The sequence below is a fragment of the Citrus sinensis genome, chromosome 9 (genome assembly GCF_022201045.2).
Source record: "Citrus sinensis cultivar Valencia sweet orange chromosome 9, DVS_A1.0, whole genome shotgun sequence".
Lineage (NCBI taxonomy): Eukaryota > Viridiplantae > Streptophyta > Magnoliopsida > Sapindales > Rutaceae > Citrus > Citrus sinensis.
Genome location: NC_068564.1, coordinates 23,406,187 through 23,427,352, shown reverse-complemented (window position 1 = coordinate 23,427,352; position 21,166 = coordinate 23,406,187). Strand labels below are relative to the sequence as shown.

Genomic DNA, 21,166 nt, shown 5'->3' with positions numbered 1-21,166 from the left:
GAAAGATAATAGAATCTTATTTTAATAACGTTAGGAGAATTTCGATGAGTTTTTAAATATAAATGATTAATTTACTAAGATAATAGGGAATTTTGATAATTTTTCCTTCAGTTGTATGATGCTAAATCCACCTTTCCAATGTATCATTTTGAATATAAAATTTAAGAAAAATTTAAAATCAATGCAACTTATGCAAGAGCAGTAATGCAAACATCATTTGTAAAACCTTGATCTTCCTAGTATATGCCACCAGAAACATTATTATTAGGGATCTGGGCTTAGGATTTTTAAGTATCTAACCTAAAAGACTAGTCTATTGAGTGGAGAAATCTATTTTACTTGTAAATCCAAATAACTCCCTTTACTTGTGACAGTTCTACCATAGAACCATCCAGTACCATCCATTAGCATTGATCAAAACCTAACACTCACAGTAGAATTACTACTAAAAGCTCTTGAGTCATTTAACAACAGATTATGTCTCGGCTAAAACCAGTCCATGCAATGTAACTTCAGCTTTAATGATGCAACTGTCATCCACCAAGTAACCTTCTGTTGGGTACTTCAGTTTAGCCAATGTCATGAACTGTCGACCACCAATTGCATGGTTCGTGAGTGTATAAAGCCATTCACCTGGAAAAAAGTTTAAAAAATGTTCAAGGTAGAAAACAAAATGCAACTGATTAGTGAATTCCCTGCAAAATATTATAAGGCAATTCCACTTTTATACAGTTATAAATTCAAGTTTTTTAATAATTCTTCAAACACGCATGCCACACATATTGGCAACACTAACATGCTGAAGGTATTACATTGAGTAGAGCTCATACCCTCTACTTCGCTGTTCTTCCCATTCATTTGGTTTTCAACACACAGAAAGTATTTCGTAAGCAATTTTATGTTTGGAGGAATACTTGACCGAGAAACATCAAGAAATAGCGAAATACAGTTGCCATTCGCTTCTCCATTTCCATTAGGATAGAGCAAAATTTTCCTGCATTGCGTTCATCAAATGTCATAATTTGTAGAATAAGAAGTAAACATCCATTGAGTAATTAACGTACCATTTGTAGCATCCAAATGATTCAGACTCATAGAATTCATCAAGTAAACTTGAAAAGTTACTAACTTTCAAGGTATGGTAGTAAGTGGGAGGGTCATGCATCATTGACAAGCACTCTCCTTTGAAAGTATTTTTGACAACAAAAACCTCAGCACCAAAGACACATGCATCATTGACAAGGTATCCATTTAGAGGGTCAGAAAATGTTTTCAGGTCGATGAATTTAGCAACACCATATTTGGACTTCATTGCATGAAAATGTTTTACTATCACATCTGCATAAAAAAAAAAAACTATAATAATTAATGTAGCATCAAGGTATATGTGATTCTAAATTTAGTGTAATTTAACTTCTGGATATAAGCACACATGGACAGCTACAGTTACTTATTGTTGAGTTTCGTACCTTGGAGACCAAAATATTTGTCTTGAACTTCATTGAATATAAAGAAATTGTTATCGCATTGACTTCCCATCCAGTGGGAAGAGAACTAGTCTCAGCCAATTCCAAGTAAATAGATATATGATCTGTCACATTCACGCTCTTGCTTCCAGTCAGGTGGATAGACAATTTCCTGCAGATCAAATGTAGCGTTATTTCTCTTCTGGGTAAATTCAACAGATTTATTGAATAAAAAAAAGTGGAAAGAGTTCAAATTAGCAATTTAACTACTAGTCAGTTAATTAGCCCCCAGAAAAAAATATGAATTATTATCATTTTCCTTTTTCGGAAAGCAGAATATTTCTTTAGATGCTAAAAAGCATAGAACAAATCATCTGAAAAATCATCCAACCATATTACAGAGTTTGGAAATTTGTAGGTAATCTAGCAGTATTATGGACAGCAATATTGGCAGTCCTGTGAAAAAATCTCACTTCAAAATTCATCTAAATTAACCAATGTAAGTGAATCTGATTCATTAAAGATGTAGAGCCAACATCAATTGCTATTGAATTCCAAACTTCATGGCCTCAGCTTCTGCCATTTCCACTCCTTCAATTAACTCAATGCATTTTCCAGCCATTGCCATAACTTCCCCTTTTGGATCTCAAATTCCCACTACATCAATCTTAAATTTAACCATCCATCTTCAGGAATGCACCATAAAGATCTTCTCAAAACTATCATCATCATAAAGTATTAGTATTAAACCATATTAAAATAATAATAATAATAATAATTAATCTTGATAACAGGGATTATTTGAGAACAGTTGATAGAATCCAGAGTGCAATATGTAAAGGCACTTAATTAAGTGGCTGTATGTAACAAGAAGAAAAACGAAGAAAGCATACCATTTGTAGCCTCCTGCTTCAAAATTGTCCAAGATTAATTGCTCTACTGAAGCTTTAGACAGTAAAGAAAAGGATTCAATTTTGAACAGGTAATGACTTGGTGCTGCATTCCTTCCTGAAGGAATACATAAAATGGCAGATGCTATAAAATATATTTTTCAATTCATAAAATGGAGTGCATGCAGTTGCTAGATAGAGCAATGGGTTACCTGCTAAGACGGCGCCTCCCTCGGTGCTCATGTTAAACAGCAGAAGAATTTTCTCTGTAGTGCTATTGAATGTACCAGTTCCAAAGCCACTTTAATGGTTTTGTTGTTTTATAACTTTTGTGAGGAAAGCTAGTCATTTAGCGTTCTCCACTCGTAAAAGAAAAGCAGGAAAAAGGCTAAATAATGGAGGAGAATTCTACAATACATTAAAAAGTATCATGTCTGTCATACGATAAATAAATGATATTATTATTATTATATATTTTTAAAAATATTATATAAATAATAATTATATTAAATTTAATTACATGCATTAATTAGTGATATTATCTTTAATACTAAAATTCCTAATAGAGGTGTGTTACTGGGCTACTATATTTGTCTCTTCGAGAGTGACGCAAAGTTGAGCGCTGATCAGATAAAAGAGATAAAGGTCTGTTTCTGTCTTTACAACATCCAATCACTCTCAACATTTTTCTTACTTTCAATTATGAAATTGTATGTTAAACATGCTATGATGAAATCTATCATAATAAATTTACGATTTATCTGATCAAGGAGTACAATAAATGCAACTAAATATAGGATTGTGAGAGCATCTTGGCAAATATTAGGTCAATTTTATTACACACTGGTTGGAGAAATGGTTGGACAGATGGGAAGTCGACAGTTTTCCAAAGAAGAGATTGAACAAAATGTCCTGTGAAGATGGAATAATGTTACATATATTGAAAATATGCAAAAGGCACAAAAATGAAAGAAATTTTGTCATGTAGTGAAACTTTTTCATAGTTTTTTTTTTATAGTATGTATTTTTTTTTTTTTACACATATTAATGTTGGCGAAGATGTAAAGAAAGCAATGGAGCAATTTAAAGTAGAACTAAAAAGTGTAAAGGTAGAACTAAGAGTTGCCCTAAGGTGATAAAGTTTCAGGTAAGCAAGTGAATGGAAAAAGAATATTGCTATAGGAGCATCCCAAAACTTTTCTTTTTAAGTGAGGATGGCTCAGATCGAGTCGAGACCTAAATCACCTAAATTAGATAAATTATAATTTTTTTATTTATCATTTAAAATTCATATTTATTACAAACTATCATATTTTATTTTATAATTACAATATTTTTTTAATGGCAGTTATAGTTTAAAAGTTGCGTTCAGTACTTCAATACTAAATAGGGCCTTAATAAGCATATTATTTATTCTATTCTCGCAAGTCAAATTAAACGAAAACAACGATAAGATATCTATGTGATGCTTCACCTATGTTTGGCATTAAAATTATGTACAAAAATTGTCCATATAATTGAAGTCTTACGTCTTGTAATAATTTCATAGTTGCACAAATAGCTATCAAACAATATATATATATATATATATATATATATATATATATATATATATATATATATAAATGAAAACATATAAGCCCCTCTACCTATTTTCTTGCAACACCAAATCCTCATGAGGGCAGTGTAGGCTATGAGCCGATAACCAACTAGCATTGCAACCATAGCAATTACCGAAAACACTTGGCCCTCAAGCCCCACTTTCTTTATCGACGGATACTCACCAACCAAGCAATATCAATTGGAGGAATCACAAGGGTATGTATCACTTGGCTTCTACCGAGACCCCAACAACATTTTGTAAGTGTGATGACAATTGACATGTATTTGATCCATGTAATGAAAGAAGGCACATTTTGAACGAAGCATGCTCCTGACATAAAAAAATATAATAATAACACGATGGTCGATCCAAGTTTATTGGCTGATTTTGCATCCATTTCCACTACTCCAAGGTGTTGAAAAGTAAAAGATTTTTGGTGAGTTTTTTCAAATTGGTTGAAAAAGAAAAGTGAGCCACATGCATTGCCTTTGTTTTTCAAAGTCGGCACCAAATTGCAAGCTGTAGAATATATGACTTTTGGCAATCCTGCACCAAATGAAGAAAAATGAAAAAGGTTAGCAAAATTTGTCAAATTGACAGATAGGAGAATTGACAAATTGCAAAGCGGATGGTGCAATAGTGCAACGTCTTTTGCTATAAATAAAGATACATTCTTCATTTGTAAATGATTCCAAAATTGTTAAGCTTATAAGCTTATAAGTTTCTAAGCTTTTGAGAGAAGTGTGTCTGGGGAATTTATCTTTCCTGCAGAGTGTGAGAGTACTGGGTATATTTGGGTTTCTGGGAAGTGAGATTCATTGCTCAAATATTTATACTTTATTAATTGTTAAATAAACAATTATTCTTTCTTGCCTCTGTGGATGTAGGTTTAATTACCGAACCACGTAAATTTTGTGTCCTTTATTTTTCAGTAATTATTTGGTGCGCTCGATTCCGCATTCCAAGCAAAACAAATGGTATCAGAGTCAACGGTTCGTACTTGGGGGGATACGGTATTGTTCACGTATACGGTACTATTCCTGTATACGGTATTGTTCACGAATACGGTGGGGGACGGACATTTGTACTTGGGAGACAGTCTATTGTAAGTAATGTGTATTTCTGTATGTCTAGGAAAGTTCTGTCAACAAGGCAATAAAAGTCTAAGGATTCTGGTTTTTAATTGGAACCGAGTTCCCGTCCAGTCTCCTGAAAACTTTTCTGGTGCATTTATTCACGCGAAATTAACATCATGGAGGCTGTTTTTCAAGTGGAAATAGTTCGTTGAGAAAATGGTAAAAAGTGAAACTTCCAGAATTTGGAAGAGATTTACCGAGACTATTTTATGAGACACTTCAGGTTGGAGGTGAGATTTGTCAAATCGCTACTCAACACCTGTTGTAATAGGCCAGAAGATCGATGTTGAAAAGTTTGATGGAAAAATCAACTTCGGCATGTGGAGGCGCGAAGTTATGGATGCTCTTGTTCAAATCGATCTCGATATTGTTCTGAAAAATAAAAGACACTTGTATGATGAAGAAATTTAAGATCGTATGAACGAGAAAGCCTGTGGTAAGATAAGATCTTGTTTGACCAATGAGGTGAAATACTTGGTGAAAGATGAGGAGTGTGCGGTGACTTTGTACATTGGAGGAGAAGTCAAGGCTATGATTCTGTTATATTTATTACCAGAGGAATATAGCCATTTTGTGACTACCTTGATATATGGGAAGAGTGTGATCATCTTTAAAGATGTTTGCACAACATTGACTAACTTGGAGATTCGGAATAATGATAAAAATTCTGAACGAGCATCGTCTAAAGCTTTGGTGAGCAGAGATTGGGCGATGGAGAAAAAGAAAAAGCATGGTGGAAAGAATTCTCGATCCAAATCGAGAAGTAGAAATATAGTTCGAGACGAGTGTGCCTTTTGTCATGAAAATGGCCATTAGAGGAAAGATTGTCCAAAGGCTCAAAAGAGAGATATGAAGAAACCAGCAGCAGCAAACATGGCACGGAAAGATGAGGACTCTGATTATTCGCTAAGTATTACTCCTGCAGCATACGTGGCTAGCTCGAGCGAATGGATACTTGATACTGGAGCAACCGATCATTTGTGTCCTATTAAGGAATGGTTTACGGATTTTCGTGATCTGGAATCCGGTGCAGTTGTGTTGGGGAATGATCAACCTTGTCGTACAATGGAGATATGAACAATTCGGCTCAAAATATTTGATGGAATGATCAGAGAACTCAAAGAGGTTAGATTTGTTCCAATTTTAAAGAAAAGTCTAATTTCTGTGGGTGCTTTGGAAGCTAAAGGCTACAAGGTTACCATTGAAGATGGCACAATAAAGTTTACACATGGGGCTATGGTAATTCTACAAGGGGTTCGTCGTCACAATATGTATTATTTGAAGGGAGGTACAAATGATGAAGCAAAGGGTGCTAAGGCATACAGTGACACCACCAAGTTATGGCATGTACGATTAAGACATGCTAGAGAGGTCTTTGCAAACTCTGATGAGGCATGGACTCTTATAAGGTACAAAAACCTGTAAATTAAATTTCTGTAAGCATTGTGTAGTAGGCAAAAAACCAAGGGTTAAGTTTGGTACAACTAATCACGATACTTGTGAGATCCTTGAATATGTTCACAGTGATGTATGAGGACCAACCAAGACTGCATCAATTAGTGGAAGCCATTATTTTGTTACATTTGTTGATGATTTCTCTAAACGTGTGTGAGTGTGCACCATGCGAGCAAAGGATGAGGTTCTAGAGATTTTCGTGAAATGGAAGAAATTAGTGGAGACTCAAACTGGTAGAAAGATCAAAGTATTACGATCTGATAATGAACGTGAATATACTTCTGATCTATTCTTGCAAGTATACCAGAACGAGGGTATTAAAAGACATTTCATAGTGAAAGATACTCCGCAACAGAACGGTGTGGCTGAGCGTATGAATCGTACTTTGCTGGAGAAGGTACGATATATGTTATCTAATGCTAGTTTAGCTAAAAAGTTTTGGGCTGAAATTATGAGCTACGCAAGTCACTTGGTAAACCAGTTGCCTTCTCCTACAATTGGAGGTAAAACTCCTATGGAAATATGGTCTAGAAAGCATGCACAAGACTATGATTCCCTTCGTATATTCGAGTGTCCAGCTTATTATCATGTCAAAGCTATCTTCGTGGGACTCAAAGGTGGAGTAAAAGGCTTCAAGCTTTGGGATCTCGAAGACAAAAAGTTTGTGTGTAGTAGAGATGTCATATTTGATGAAGCTTCAATGATGAAAGATTCAAGTTCTCAGCAGGTGGAGTTTGATGCAACTCCATATGTACCAGTTAGTTCTACATCAGAGAATGGTTCAACTATGGAGGTGACACATAGAGTTGAAGAATAGGTTGTTTCTGCTGATGTCCCACAAAATGAAGAAACAATTGATGATGTATATAATGATGATTTTATAGCCACAAGAAGGCCAAGAAAGAAGATAAAGAAACCCGGATGGCTTACTAAAGACATGGTGGTAGCTTATGCACTTCCAGTTATTGATGATGACATCCCCAACACTTTCGGTGAAGCATTATGCAGTAGTGAAAGTGATCAATGGAAGTTAGCCATGGAAGAAAAGATGAAATCTTTCCATCAAAACCAGACTTGGAAACTTGTAAAGTTACTAAAAGGAAAAAGGGCTATTGGTAATAAATGGGTCTACACCAAGAAATAAGGATCTCCGAATCAATCAACTCCTCAATACAAGGCAAGACTCGTGGCAAAAGGTTTTGCTCAAAAGGAAGGTATTGATTACAATGAAGTTTTCTCTCCAGTTATAAAACATACTTCCATTCGTATCCTACTTGTTTTAGTTGCAGAATATGAGTTAGAGTTGGCTCAATTGGATGTTAAGACGACATTCTTACATGGAGATTTGGAGGAGGAAATCTATATGACTCAGCCTTGTGGTTTCAAAGTTGCTGGAAAGGAGAATCATGTGTGTAGGTTGATTAAATATTTGTACGGACTGAAGCAATGGCCAAGGTAGTGATACAAAAGATTTGATCAATTTATATAAGGGCAGAAATTCACCAGAAGTGAACACGATCATTGTGTTTACTTTAGAAGACTACTAGATTGAGCTTTCATCTATTTGTTACTCTATGTCAATAATATGCTTATAGTTTCGAAGAATAGAGATGAGATCAAAAGATTAAAGAAGCAGCTGCCTTCTGAGTTCGAGATGAAAGACTTGGGTGATGCACAGAGAATACTTGGGAGCGTATGGTTGACTCAAAAGTCTTATTTGAATAAAGTGCTAGAAAGATTCGGTATGGATGACAAAACTAAACCGATATGTACGCCTCTAGCTCTTCATTTCAAATTAATCTCTTTTTCATACCCTAGATCTCAAAAAGAGTGCGATTACATGGCTCGTGTTCCATATGCTAGTGTTGTGGGTAGTCTTATGTATGCTATGGTATGCACAATGCCCGATATATCTCAAGCAATAAGTATGGTTAGTAGATACATGCATAATCCGGGTAAAAATCAATGGCTTTGCAGTAAAGTGGATTCTCCGATATCTGTATGGGACAGTTGATGTTGGGTTATTGTTCAAGAGGATTGTGGTCAACAATGTGTTGGGTATTGTGATTCTGATTTCGCTGGAGACCTTGACAAGCGAAGATCAACAACGGGCTTCGTATTCACATTGGGTGGAGGTTCGGTTAGCTGGAGGTCGATTCTACAATCGACAATTGCTTTGTCCACTATAGAAGCAGAGTATATGGCAGCAACTGAAGCTGTAAAAGAAGCTATCTAGTTGAAAGGCTTGTTAGGTGATTTGGGAGTAATCCAGGAGAACATTACGGTCTTTTGTGATAATCAAAGTGTGATATTCCTTGCGAAGAATCAAACATATCACGCTTGGACGAAGCATATAGATGTGAAATATCATTATGTGAAAGAGATTATCGAGAGCGATGTTGTGTTGTTGAGAAAGATCGATACCAAAGATAATCCATCAGATATGATGACGGAGGTAATTTCTGGAGTTAAGTTTCAACATTGCTTGAAACTAATTCAAATCCTTCGATTATGTTAAGTTATGTCTTTCAGGAATTTTGAACTACAATTGGCTTGATCCCAAATTTTGGGTAGGTAGCAGTCACAGAGATGCAGCCACTTTAGGGATGATGATTGGTTGGTAGTCGGCTCCGATTTGGACAAATCTCCGCCGAGGTGGAGAATTGTTGAAAAGTCAAAGATTTTTTGGTGAGTTTTTTCAAATTAGTTGGAAAAGAAAAGTGAGCCACATGCATTGCCTTTGTTTTTCAAAGTCAGCATCAAATTGCAAGCTGTAGAATATATGACTTTTGACAATCCTGCACCAAATGAAGAAAAATGAAAAAGGTTAACAAAATTTGTCAAATTGACAGATAGGAGAATTGACAAATTGCGAAGTGGATGGTGCAATAGTGCAATGTTTTTTGCTTTAAATAGAAACGCATTCTTCATTTGTAAATGATCCCAAAATTTTTAAGCTTATAAGTTTCTAAGCTTTTGAGATAAGTGAGAGAAGTGTATCTAGGGAATTTATCTTTCCTGCAGAGTGTGAAAGTAATGGGTATATTTGGGTTTCTGGGAAGTAAGATTCGTTACTCAAATATTTGTACTCTATTAATTGTTAAATAAACAATTATTCTTTCTTGCCTCCGTGGATGTAGGTTTAATTACTGAACCACGTAAATTTTGTGTCCTTTATTTTTCAATAATTATTTGGTGCGCTTGATTCCGCATCCACGCACAACACAAGGTGCAAGCCTTGCGATACAAGTACACTATGTAGAAGGGAAAATGATGTTTGTTAAGAAATGTACAGCTGAGGGTTTTAGCCCTGCCATCTAATATGTTACTGTGACAAAAATGGTGGGAAGGGCAAGCTCCATTGGGAGATCACCAATGATTCTCGATGTGAAGTATAAAGACAATTTGTACATTCTTGAAGATCGATCCTTTTCAAGCATCAGACAGTCCTGAGGGAAGGCATAAACAGCTTGGGATAGCGGGAAGAAGCCCCATAACTGGGAATAGTAGAAGAGAAGTCCAATCTGTAAGTTTGGCCAAACAAAGTTTCGGGGTGTTAATATAATAATAGTCAATAAATTCCATCTCCAATTTTTTATTATCAATTATTTTACTCATAGTGTCATATAATTATTTATCAGTGCATGCCACATTGCTTGGAAGACAAACTTTATAAACATCGATTGAGAAACATTGATAATGTCAAGACTTAAATTGATGGGCGAAGGCTCATCAACTTAGTGATAATTCAGTGATAATTGATCAATTTGTATTGAAAGAACACAATTAATTAAGGCGTTGAGAGTGTCACAATGGATCCGAATTAATATGATTGAAAGTGACCGTATAATACACATATGTAGTTTTCAATGTTTCGGATGCAATTTTAAAAAAATATATTTGTAACAAAGAAATTAAATTCTAGTAATCACCTTATTTGTTAGGAAAGAACTACCACAAGTAGTTGCAAACTAAGCGAAAACAAAACTCTTTTCCTCTATGTATAATTAAAATAAGATATGTACCACAAATAAATAGCTAGAAAAATAAATTACCAAAATCCAAAGTAATAAATCAACCACAAGAGACATATTTTTTTACGTGGAAAACTCAAAGCGAGAAAGACCACGGGACCGTAATATGATATAATTTCCACTATATTAATGAGATTATAGCGTAAATTCTTTTCTACATAATAATAGAGGCTAATAACATCAAGAATCTCAATATTTTGAGCTTACAGCAACAGTCTAATATATATCTCTCTAATAAGTGGGAATCTCAAATAATAGCCAACGAGAGGTTAAAATAAAAATCAAGACCAGTAGGATTGTAAAGAGCGATACCAAGAACTTACCTTCAATATTTGGGAGAAATCAGAGTTAATTTTGCCTTCCGATCGTTCAATCAAAGATTGAAAATCTTTACCCAAAATAATCTCAACGCTACTGTCTCTCTCGTCTTTTTCTTCTCCACTGGTTTTTTTTTTTTTTTTGCAATTTCTGTAACTAGCGCTGCCACTTGCCTTTTAAAGTCAAATTTCATGGCAAATTTCATTCACCTCCTTCAAGTTTTCTTCAATTATTTAACTATCTAAACTTATAAAACTTTGGGCTTAGGCCACCCAAATAAGATAGACCCACAAAAACTCCCCCTCGAGATTATATGGGGGGCACTATTAAGCTTGCTTTCTACATATAGCTTTTCAACTTCTTTTTGGGTAATGACTTTGTCATCATATCTGATTCATTCTTTGTTGTGTGTTCTTAAGCAGCAATTGTTTCTTCTCAAGCACTTCTCGTATCCAATAATACCTCATATCAATATGTTTGGATTTTAAATGGTATGTCGAATTTTTTGCCAAGTGAATGACACTCTGATTGTCGCATTGCACAACATAGCTATCTTGCTTTACACCTAACTCTTGTAGAAAATTCTTCATCCAAAAGGTTTTTTGTTTTGGCAACCTTTAGTGATTGAAATATACTCTGCTTCAGTGGTAGTAAGGCAACACACTGCTGAAGTCTGGACTGCCATAAGATTGCTCCCCCTGCAAAGGTAAGCAAATATCCTTATAGGAATTTTTCAGAATCAACGTCCCCTGCCATATCTGCATATATGTACACTTGTAACATAAGTTCGTCACTACCAAAACATAACCATGCTTTGGAAGTGCCTCTGAGATATCTGAGAATCCTTTTATCGTTGTCCAGATTTCTTTGCCCAGGTTAGAGAGAAACCGGCTGACTACACCAACTACATGAGCAATATCTGGTTTTATACAAACCATAACGTATATCAAACTACCAACTACTAAAGCGTAAAGAGCTCTTTTTATCTCTTGCTTTTTTTTTTCACTTGTAGGACAATGCACAGAACTAAACTTGAAATCACCTGCAAGTGGAGCACAAATAAATTTTATCTTGCCTATGTTAAATCTTTCAAGAACTTTTTCAACATATACTTCTTGAGATAACCATAACTTCCCAGATTTTCTATCGCGGGAAATCTTCATGCCAAGAATTTGTTTCGCCTGTTCTAAGTTCTTCATTGCAAAAGACTTGTTAAGCTCCCTCTTCAGATTGTCAATCTTGCTAGCATTTTAGCCCACAATTAACATGTCATCCAATAAAGCAAAAGAATGATAAAATCATTATCACCAAACATTTTCACAAAAACACAATGATCACACATAATCTTGCTGAAACCATGATTTCTCCATAAAAGAATTAAACTTCTTATTAGAGGTGGGCAAATTCGGATTTGAATAAGATTCGGATCAATTCGATCGGATCTCGGATTGTTCGGATTGGTGAAAAAATCATCTGATTATAATTCGAATTCAAAATCGATCTGAATTCGATCCGAATATTATATTCGGATCGGATTCGGATCAGATGGATAATTCAGATTCTTGCATCGGTAATATCATATTGAAATTGGATTCGAATTTGCTCAAATGAATCCAAGTCATTTTCAAGTTGCAAGGCAAAATTGAAATCATGCAAACAAGAAAAAAAAGCAGCAAGCCAACAAATAGAGAAATGAAATACAAAAATTGAAAGCACAAAAGGCTCAGATCTCTGCATTTTTTTGAAAATCAAAGTATCTATTCTTATTCCTATGCAACTCACAAGCTTTGATAGATCAACTCTGTTGGAAACCCTTGCAATAATCAAATAGATGCAGCGGCTAGGTTTGGGACATCAACTTGTGGTTGCGGCTTCAGCTGGAAGCGTAGCAACGTACAGCTCACGGGCTCAGCGGTTGACTTCGTCGATGTGCAGCTAAGGCGTCAACTACTTGAGACTCAAAGAGATCAGCTGGGTTTATGCAGCTTCTCCAATTCTTTGGCTGGGTTCGTGCGGCTGCAAGTTCTTCTCCAATTCGTTGGCTGGGTTCGTGAAGCTGCAGCCTGCAAGTGCTTCTCCAATTCTTTGGCTGGGTTCGTGCGGCTACAAGTTCTTCTCCAATTCGTTGGCTGGGTTCATGAGGTTGCAGCCTGCAAGTGCTTCTCCAATTCTTTAGATGGGTTCGTGAAGCTAGAGCCTGCAAGTGCTTCTTCGATTCTTTGGCTGGGTTCATGTGGTTGCAAGGGCTTATTTCATCCTTTCTAATTTGGGATTTTAGGGATTTAGTTTAGGGCTGTCGTTTAACTTCTATTTTTTTATTTATAGTTCAATTAATTTTTTTAATTGCAAAGTGCAATCCGATCGGATTGATTGGATTGATCCGAATCCGAACCGATCCGAATCAAATCCGATCGGATTGCAAAGTTTTTATCCTATCGGATTTGGAGGTCAATCTGAATCCGATTTGAACAAGTTCGGATCAGATCGGATTGATCCAAATCCGATCCGATGCCCACCCCTACTTCTTATACCACTGCCTTGGTGCTTGTTTCAGCCTATATAAATTTTTCTTCAACTTGCCCATAAGTTCTGTTTTGCCTTTGACACTGAACCCTTCAAATTGTTCCATGTATATTTCCTTTTCTAAGTCACAATGCAAGAAAGTTGTCTTTACATCAAGCCGTTCAATCTCCAAATTTAAGCTAGCTGTTAATCCCATAAATACTCGGATATGAGACATCTTCACCACAAGAGAAAATATTTCTTCAAAATCAACATCTTTCTTCTGACCGAAGCCGTTCACAATTAATATAGCCTTGGACCGCTATTGTGAGTTATTTTCAGTCTTCAACTTATAAACCCATTTGTTCTTCAGTGCCTCTTTCCTTAGGAAACTTCACTAAGTCATAAGTGTGGTTCTCATTCAAGGATTTCATCTACTTTTGCATGAGTTTAACCCACTCATTTTTATGCTGGTGAGACATGGCTTCTTCAAAACATTCTGGCTCCCTTCTATCTATAAGCATCGTATATTCATATGGAGGATATCTATTTGAAGGTCACCGTTCTCTAGTGGATTTTTTTAATTCTGACTCAACTGATAGTGCTGGTTCTACTGTACCATCATTATTATCCTCTCCAGCTCTTTCATAATCATTATGAACTACAGGTGGAGAAACAAAAGTTTGAATAATAGGAATCTCTGGAGATGCCTGAGACGCATCACTCTTCTCTATGTCACTAACTATCTGATCTTCAAGAAACATGACATTTCTACTTCTGATCAGTTTTCTTGCCACTGGATCCTATAATTTGTTGCCAAATTCTTCATGCCCATAGCTTAAAAAAATGCATTCCTTGGCTTTATCATCAAGTTTCAATCTTTTATCCTTAGGAATGTGAACCTATGCTCTGCAACCAAACACTCTCAAGTGTTTATAAGAAATATCTTTTCCGATCCAAACTCTTTCAGGTGTATCGTCATTTAATGGAGCTAAAAGAGAAAGGTTAATCAGGTCAAATGCAGTACGTATAGACTCTACCAAAAAAAAAATTAGGAAGATTGACATCAGAAAGCCTACACCTGACCCTCTCTTCAATTATTCTATCCATCTTTTTTACAATACCATTTTTTTGGGTTTTTTTGGTACAGTTTTCTTAAGTCATATTCCATATGATGTATTGCTCAAACGGTCCTCTATACTCACCACCATTATCTGCCCTGACGCGTTTTAATTTTCTTCATGTCCCTCTCCCAACATAAAGCATGGAAGAACTTAAATGTATCAAGCACCTAGTCTTTAGATTTAAAAGCAAAAGCCCACACTTTTCTAGAACAGTCATCAATAAAAGTCACAAAATAAAGTGCACCTCCTATTAATCTACTTTGTATCATGTAAACATCAGTATGAATCAATTAAAGATTTGTGACTTTCTTAATGGAGAAAATATTTTAAAAGCTATTATGTGTGTCTTTCTAAATAAGTAATGAACACAAGTCTTGAGGGACATACTAGTGAAATTAGGTAAAAATCATTTTCTGGCAAGAATTTCTAACTCATTCTCACCAATGTGACCAAGTCTTTTGTGCCACGTCTCAATGTCATAATCTTTTATAGCCACATTCACATATTCTTTCTTGATCTTGGCTTCTACTACATAGAAAGTGTTTACTTTATGTCCTTTAGTTAACACTAGAGAGCCTTTGGTGAGCTTCTATTTTCCTTCAGCAAATTGGTTACTATAACCATCATCATCAAGCCTGTTTGTAGAGATCAAATTAAAGCAAATATCTGATACATATCTGACATCTTAAGTAATAACTTACAACCAATGCTGGTTTCTAAGCAAATATCTCTTATTCCTATAATCTTAGATGCCCCATCATTTCCTGTTTGAACATGGCTATAATCACCATTAATATACGATGTGAAGTAACATAAAATGAAGTATCCGAATCAATCACCCAATCACTGGTATGGCAAGTGAGATTTATTGAGCTCTCATTATAAACAATACCCATATCACCATCAACTATGGCTACAGTGTTCTCTTTGTCATTTTTCTGAGCATCACCGTTTTCTTTTACCTGTTCTCTTTTCCACAATCTACACTCCCTTTTAACGTGACCCATTTTCTAACAATGAAAGCACTTCATGTTCCTCATTTGGCGTTATCATTGTTCTGCTGGCGGAAATTTATACTTTGGCTTCTCCCCTGTCTTTTTTGCTTTTCTAAAACAGGTGCATCTGACTCAGAGGGAACTGTTTCAACATTTTTTCTTCTAGATTCTTCATTCCACAGCTTATCTTTAACCATATCCAAGGTTAATTTCATGATCAACGCTGAATTATTCAATAACACCACTAATGTTTCCTAACTGTCAGGCAAAGAACTAAGCAATAGCAATGCTTGTAACTCATCATCTAAAGTAATTTTCATAATAGTCAATTGATCAACCAAACCCTGAAACTCACTAGTATGTTCAGTTACATTGCTCCTCTTTGTATTTCAAGTTAATAAGCCTTTTCATCATATTGGTTTAATTATGTGTTGTCAGCTACTCATAAATTATTTCTAATTTTCTCCAAAGAATATCAGCCCTGGATTCCTTCGCGATATGTTGGTACACACTCTGATCAATCCATAATCTAATAGTACCCACAGCCTTCTGGTTTAATTGAGTTCATTTCTTATCATCTATCAAAAGGTCTAGGTTCTTTGCCTTCAATGGGTTCATATAAGTCTTTCATGTATAGCAAATCTTTCATCCTAGACTTCCAAATACCATAATTTCATGGCTTTAATTTAATCATGCATGTCAAGAATTCCTCCATCTCAACCATACAAGTAATAAAAATACAAAACCTAACTCTCTGATACCACTCTGTTAGGAAAGGGACTACCATAAGCAATTACAAATTAAGCGAAAACAAAATTCTTTCCCTCTTTGTGTGGTTAAAATAAGATGTGTATCACAAATAAATAAATAGAAAAATAAACTACTAAAATCCAAAGTAAAAATCAACCACAAGAGACATATTTTCTTACGTGGAAAACTCAAAGCAGGAAAAAGCACGGGACTGTAGTCCGTAATAATCTTCCACTATATTAATGGGATTACAGCACAAATTCTTCTCTAGATAACACTAGAGGCTAATAACATAAAAAATCTCAATATTTTTGGCTTACAGTAACAATCTAATATATGTCTCTCTAATAAGTGAGTATCTCAAATGATATCCAACGAGAGGATAAAATGAAAATCAAGACTAGTAAGATTATAGAGGGCGATGTCAAGAACTTACCCTAAAAAATTGGGAGAGATCAGAGTTAATTTCGCCTTTTGATAGTCCAATCAATGATTAAAAAATATTTGCCCTAAAATAATCTCAACGCCACTGTCTCTCTCTTTCTTTCTCGTCTTTTTCTTCTCCACTCGTCCTTTTTTTTTTTTTGCGATTTTTGTAACTAGGGCTGCTGCTTGCCTTTTAAAGCTAAATTTCATAGCAAATTTTATTCGCTCTCTTTAAGTTTTCTTTAATTAATTAACTACCTAAATTTATAAAACTTTAATCTTGGCCTACCTAAATGAGATGGACCCAACATTATCTTGTAGGCCAGAATCATCAAATTCCCACCACAATAGACCGGCAAAAAATACAGAAATGATGACATGAACAACCTTAAGGTCACAAAATGAATCATATACTCTTTCCTTGAGCCTTCTTCTGAACTATATCTGGCATTGCTGCTAGCAAGTTGTTCACCATTCCAAATATTGCTTGTCTTTTGTTTCCTCTTGATGGATGTCATTGTCATTTTCTTGAAGCTCAGTCTTCAATTTGTTACCGAGAATTTCATTAAATGATACACCTAAAAAATTCCATGAAAGCAAAGTAACATTGAAAATAATATTAAAAGGAGCTTGATAATTTTTCTCATATAGTTTTCATTTTTTTACAAATTACTCCTTATAATTTTTACAATATTTTGTTAAACTCATTTTAACTACAAACAACCTAGAACAATCATTTTTGTTTTAACTGTCAAGGGAGCTGTAAGTGATAAAAATTGAAAACTGTAAAGTTAAAAGCATCAATCTTTTCGTATAAAATTAAGAAATTGCCAATTGATATCAATAATTTAAACTTACTGTTTGGGGGAAAAATAAGAAAGATAGCAGAACGCCACGTGTCGACGAATGGAATAACTTCAGTGCAATCCAAGATACCCAACATGATTAGAGGTACCTCGCATGATTAGAGATACCTGTCCTAATTTAAGGTACCCGGCCTGATTAGAGGTACCCCGCATAATTAGAGGTACCCGGCGTGATTAGAGGTACCCGGCCTGATTAGAGGTAACCTGCATGATTAGAGGTACCCGGCGTAATTAGAGGTCCCCGGCTTGATTAGAGGTACCCTGCGCAATTAGAGGTACCCGGCGTAATTAGAAGTACCATGCTTGATTAGAGGTACCCCGCACAATTAAAGGTACCCACACAAATAGAGGTACCCCACATGATACGAGGTACCCCGCACAATTAGGGGTACCCCACATAAATTGAGGTACCACACGTGACTCGAGGTACCCGGTAGTTACTGTAGAGGTACCCTGGACCACTCTCCAGCGCGCGCCACGTTTCCAAAGGATGAGATACGCCGCGACCATGCACATAACGGCCCAAAAATCATAAAAAGGTAAAAGGACGTTAGCCAAAAAGGGTATGCCACGTGGCAGCTGAAGTACTCCATATATAAAGGTGCCTAGGTTTCATTCTCCATCATGCTCTCACTCACCATGAACACTCACACTCTAAAAAATAGGTTTTCTTCAACCTTAAACCCTAATTTACAGAGGGCTAGCTAGCTCTCTTTGCCATAAAAGCTTGAGTTTGCTAACTTGAGCGTCGGAGTGTGAACGCCGGGGTACCCCGGCTTCACATCTAACCTCTATTTCACTGTTTTGCAGGCGTGAAGCTCATTTGGAAGGACACCTCTCTTGTTTTTGACCTTCCACCATTGTTACCACTCTCTCTCCCCTTCTCACCTCCCCCGAATTTTAGATACACCGCACCACAAACAACAAACCAGTGAGGTACCCCATCTCCCCCAAAAATATAAATTTATTGTTCTAGATTGGTTTGGTTTTTCCTACCCCAAAATCAATTGAAAACACTTACCATTTGCAAGATCTAAAAGAAATATGAAGGGTTCATCATAATTGATGGGGAAAATCCAATGTTTGCAAAATAATCCATAGCAGTGGATGCTTTTCCAGAATATAAAGAATTGCCTTCAGATAACAGTAAAGCCTTCTGAAACACGTGAAACAACCTACTTGAAGGCTGATGTATAGTCAACACAATTGTCCCTCTTCCATTCGTCGTGCACCACCCCCCCTGTTGGATCATAAGTAGGTATGGTTGGTGAGATTTGAATTCTTGTGGTAGGCATGGTAGATGTGGTTGGTGAAATAGGTGAGTGGTAGGTTTTAATGGATGGTGAGGATTTGTGTATTAGTTGAATAAATGAATGGTTGTGATTAGTTTGTTTCATATATAAATACCCCCTCTCCCCTTTGGTTTAGGCATCAAATGAAGTAACAAAATCTCTAAGGTATAGAGAGTGAAAAATAAGAGTTGTAATTGGTGAGGAGTGTTGTTGAAGAAATAAAATAGTGTGTTTTGTGTGTTTTATTTGTAAATTCTCCAACGCAGAGCTAGTGCTTGATGCTATATATAGCCATATAGCATATCAAATCGAAGATCTCGATGAGATGAACGTGACACCGCAAAAATCATCCCGATCCGATCCGGGACACGCCCACACTCACCGCCGAACGTTTTCTATCCTGAAGCTAAGTCGACTCACCGAATTGAACCAAACTGAACCAAACCGAACCAAGCTGAGCCGAATCGAACCAAGCCGAGCTGAGCTGAACCGAATCAAGCAGAACTGAGCCAACTCGAGCCGGACCAAGCCGGACCGAACCAAGACTACTAAGCCGACGTTGAACGTTGACCGTTGACTGGTGTTGACCGTTGACCGATGTTGACCGTTGACCCAAAAGTTGGCTCGAGTCCTTCCCAAAGTTTTTTGACGTGCCGGATTCATCTGTGCATTCAGAATCTCTAAATTCTCACTTAATTTGTGAGTTATGGCAAACGGTGGTATGATGTCATTTCAAGTTCCACAATTAAAGGGAAGTAAGTTTGACAATTGGAGTATTAAAATGAAGGCTCTATTGGGTGCACATGACGTATGGGATGTCGTGGAGAAAGGCTTTATTGTGCCAGAAAATGGAGCCACTTTAACTGCGGCGCAAAAGGAGAATTTAAAAGACTTGAAGAAGAAAGAGAATAAAGCAAAGTATCTCATCTTTCAATCATTAGATGAAGATGCTTTTGAAAAGATTGCTGGTACAACCTCCTCAAAAGAAGCATGGGAGAAACTAGAGACCTTTTACAAAGGAGCGGAGCAAGTAAAAAAGGTTCGTCTCCAAACATTACGAGGAGAATTTGAGTCCTTACACATGAAGGCATCGGAGTTAATTTCTAACTACTTTACTCGGGTTGTGACTGTTTCCAATGAATTAAAAAGAAATGGTGAGTTAAAAGAGGTAAGGATCATTGAAAAGATACTTCGATCAGTAGACTCGAACTTTGACTATATTGTTGTGACAATTGAAGAAACAAGAAATCTGGAGGATATGACGATCGAGCAACTTCAAGGAAGGTTGCTAGCCTATGAAGAAAAATAAAAAAAGAAGTAAGGAATCGAAGAACAACTTCTCAAGATGGAAGTCAATCCAAAGAAAAGAGAAGAAAGCTCCGACAATGAGAAAAGGCACTATGTCCGAGGTAGAGGTCGAGGACGAGGTAGAGGTTGTGGTCATGGATGAGGTTGGAATTTTAACAACAACAACTCCAATTATGCCAAAGGAGAAAGCTCAACCAGAGGACGAGGCAGAGGCAATCCAAGATCGAGGTATGAAAAATCCCAAGTATAGTGCTATAATTGTCAAAAGTTTGGGCATTATGCTTCAGAATGCAGAGCTCCAAGCACTAGAATTGAAGAAAGAGTGAACTATGCTAAAGAGAAAAATGGTGAATATGACACACTTTTACTAGCACGCAATGATACAAGTGGAGGTCAAGAAAATACATGATATCTTGACACAGGTGCTAGCAATCATATGAGTGGAAACAAAAGGGTGTTCGTACAATTAAGTGAATTTATGAATGACAGTGTTGCTTTTAGAGATGATTCAAAAGTACTAGTGAAGGATAGAGGTAACATTCTTTTTCGTGCAAAAGATGGTAGTCACTAAATAATTTCGAATGTTTATTATGTGCCCAATATGAAAAGCAACATTCTTAGTTTGGGTCAACTTTTAGAAAAAGACTATGATATTCACTTAAAAGATTATAGTCTTTTCCTAAGAGATGATAAAGGAAATCTAATTACAAAGGTGAAAATGTCGAAGAATAGAATGTTTCCATTAAATATTCAAAATGATGTTGCAAAATGTCTCAAAGCCTGTCACAAAGATCAATCATGGACTTGGCATCTTCGATATGGGCATCTCAACTTTGGAGGACTGGAGCTGCTATTTAAAAAGAACATGGTGAAAGGCTTACCATACATCAATCACCCTGATCAACTTTGTGAAGGATGTTTACTTGGCAAGCAGTTTAGAAAGAGCTTTCCAAATGAGTCAAACTCAAGAGCTCAGAAGCCACTCGAGCTCATTCATACTG

General features: G+C 36.1%; 1 protein-coding gene and 1 pseudogene across 1 annotated transcript; both read right to left on the bottom strand.

Annotated features, from left to right (window-relative positions):
* Positions 1-321: 321 nt before the first annotated feature.
* On the bottom strand, positions 322-2,730 carry LOC102612502 (MATH domain and coiled-coil domain-containing protein At1g31390-like). Its single transcript, XM_015527399.3, has 6 exons — positions 2,569-2,730; positions 2,360-2,474; positions 1,470-1,638; positions 1,065-1,338; positions 831-994; positions 322-633 (listed from the first exon to the last, which is right to left on the bottom strand). Exons 3-6 carry the CDS (start codon positions 1,537-1,539, stop codon positions 476-478), a joined length of 666 nt encoding a protein of 221 aa, XP_015382885.1. The 5' UTR covers positions 1,540-1,638; positions 2,360-2,474; positions 2,569-2,730; the 3' UTR covers positions 322-475.
* LOC102623960 (ABC transporter G family member 9-like) lies at positions 2,011-19,520 on the bottom strand (annotated as a pseudogene).
* Positions 19,521-21,166: the final 1,646 nt, after the last annotated feature.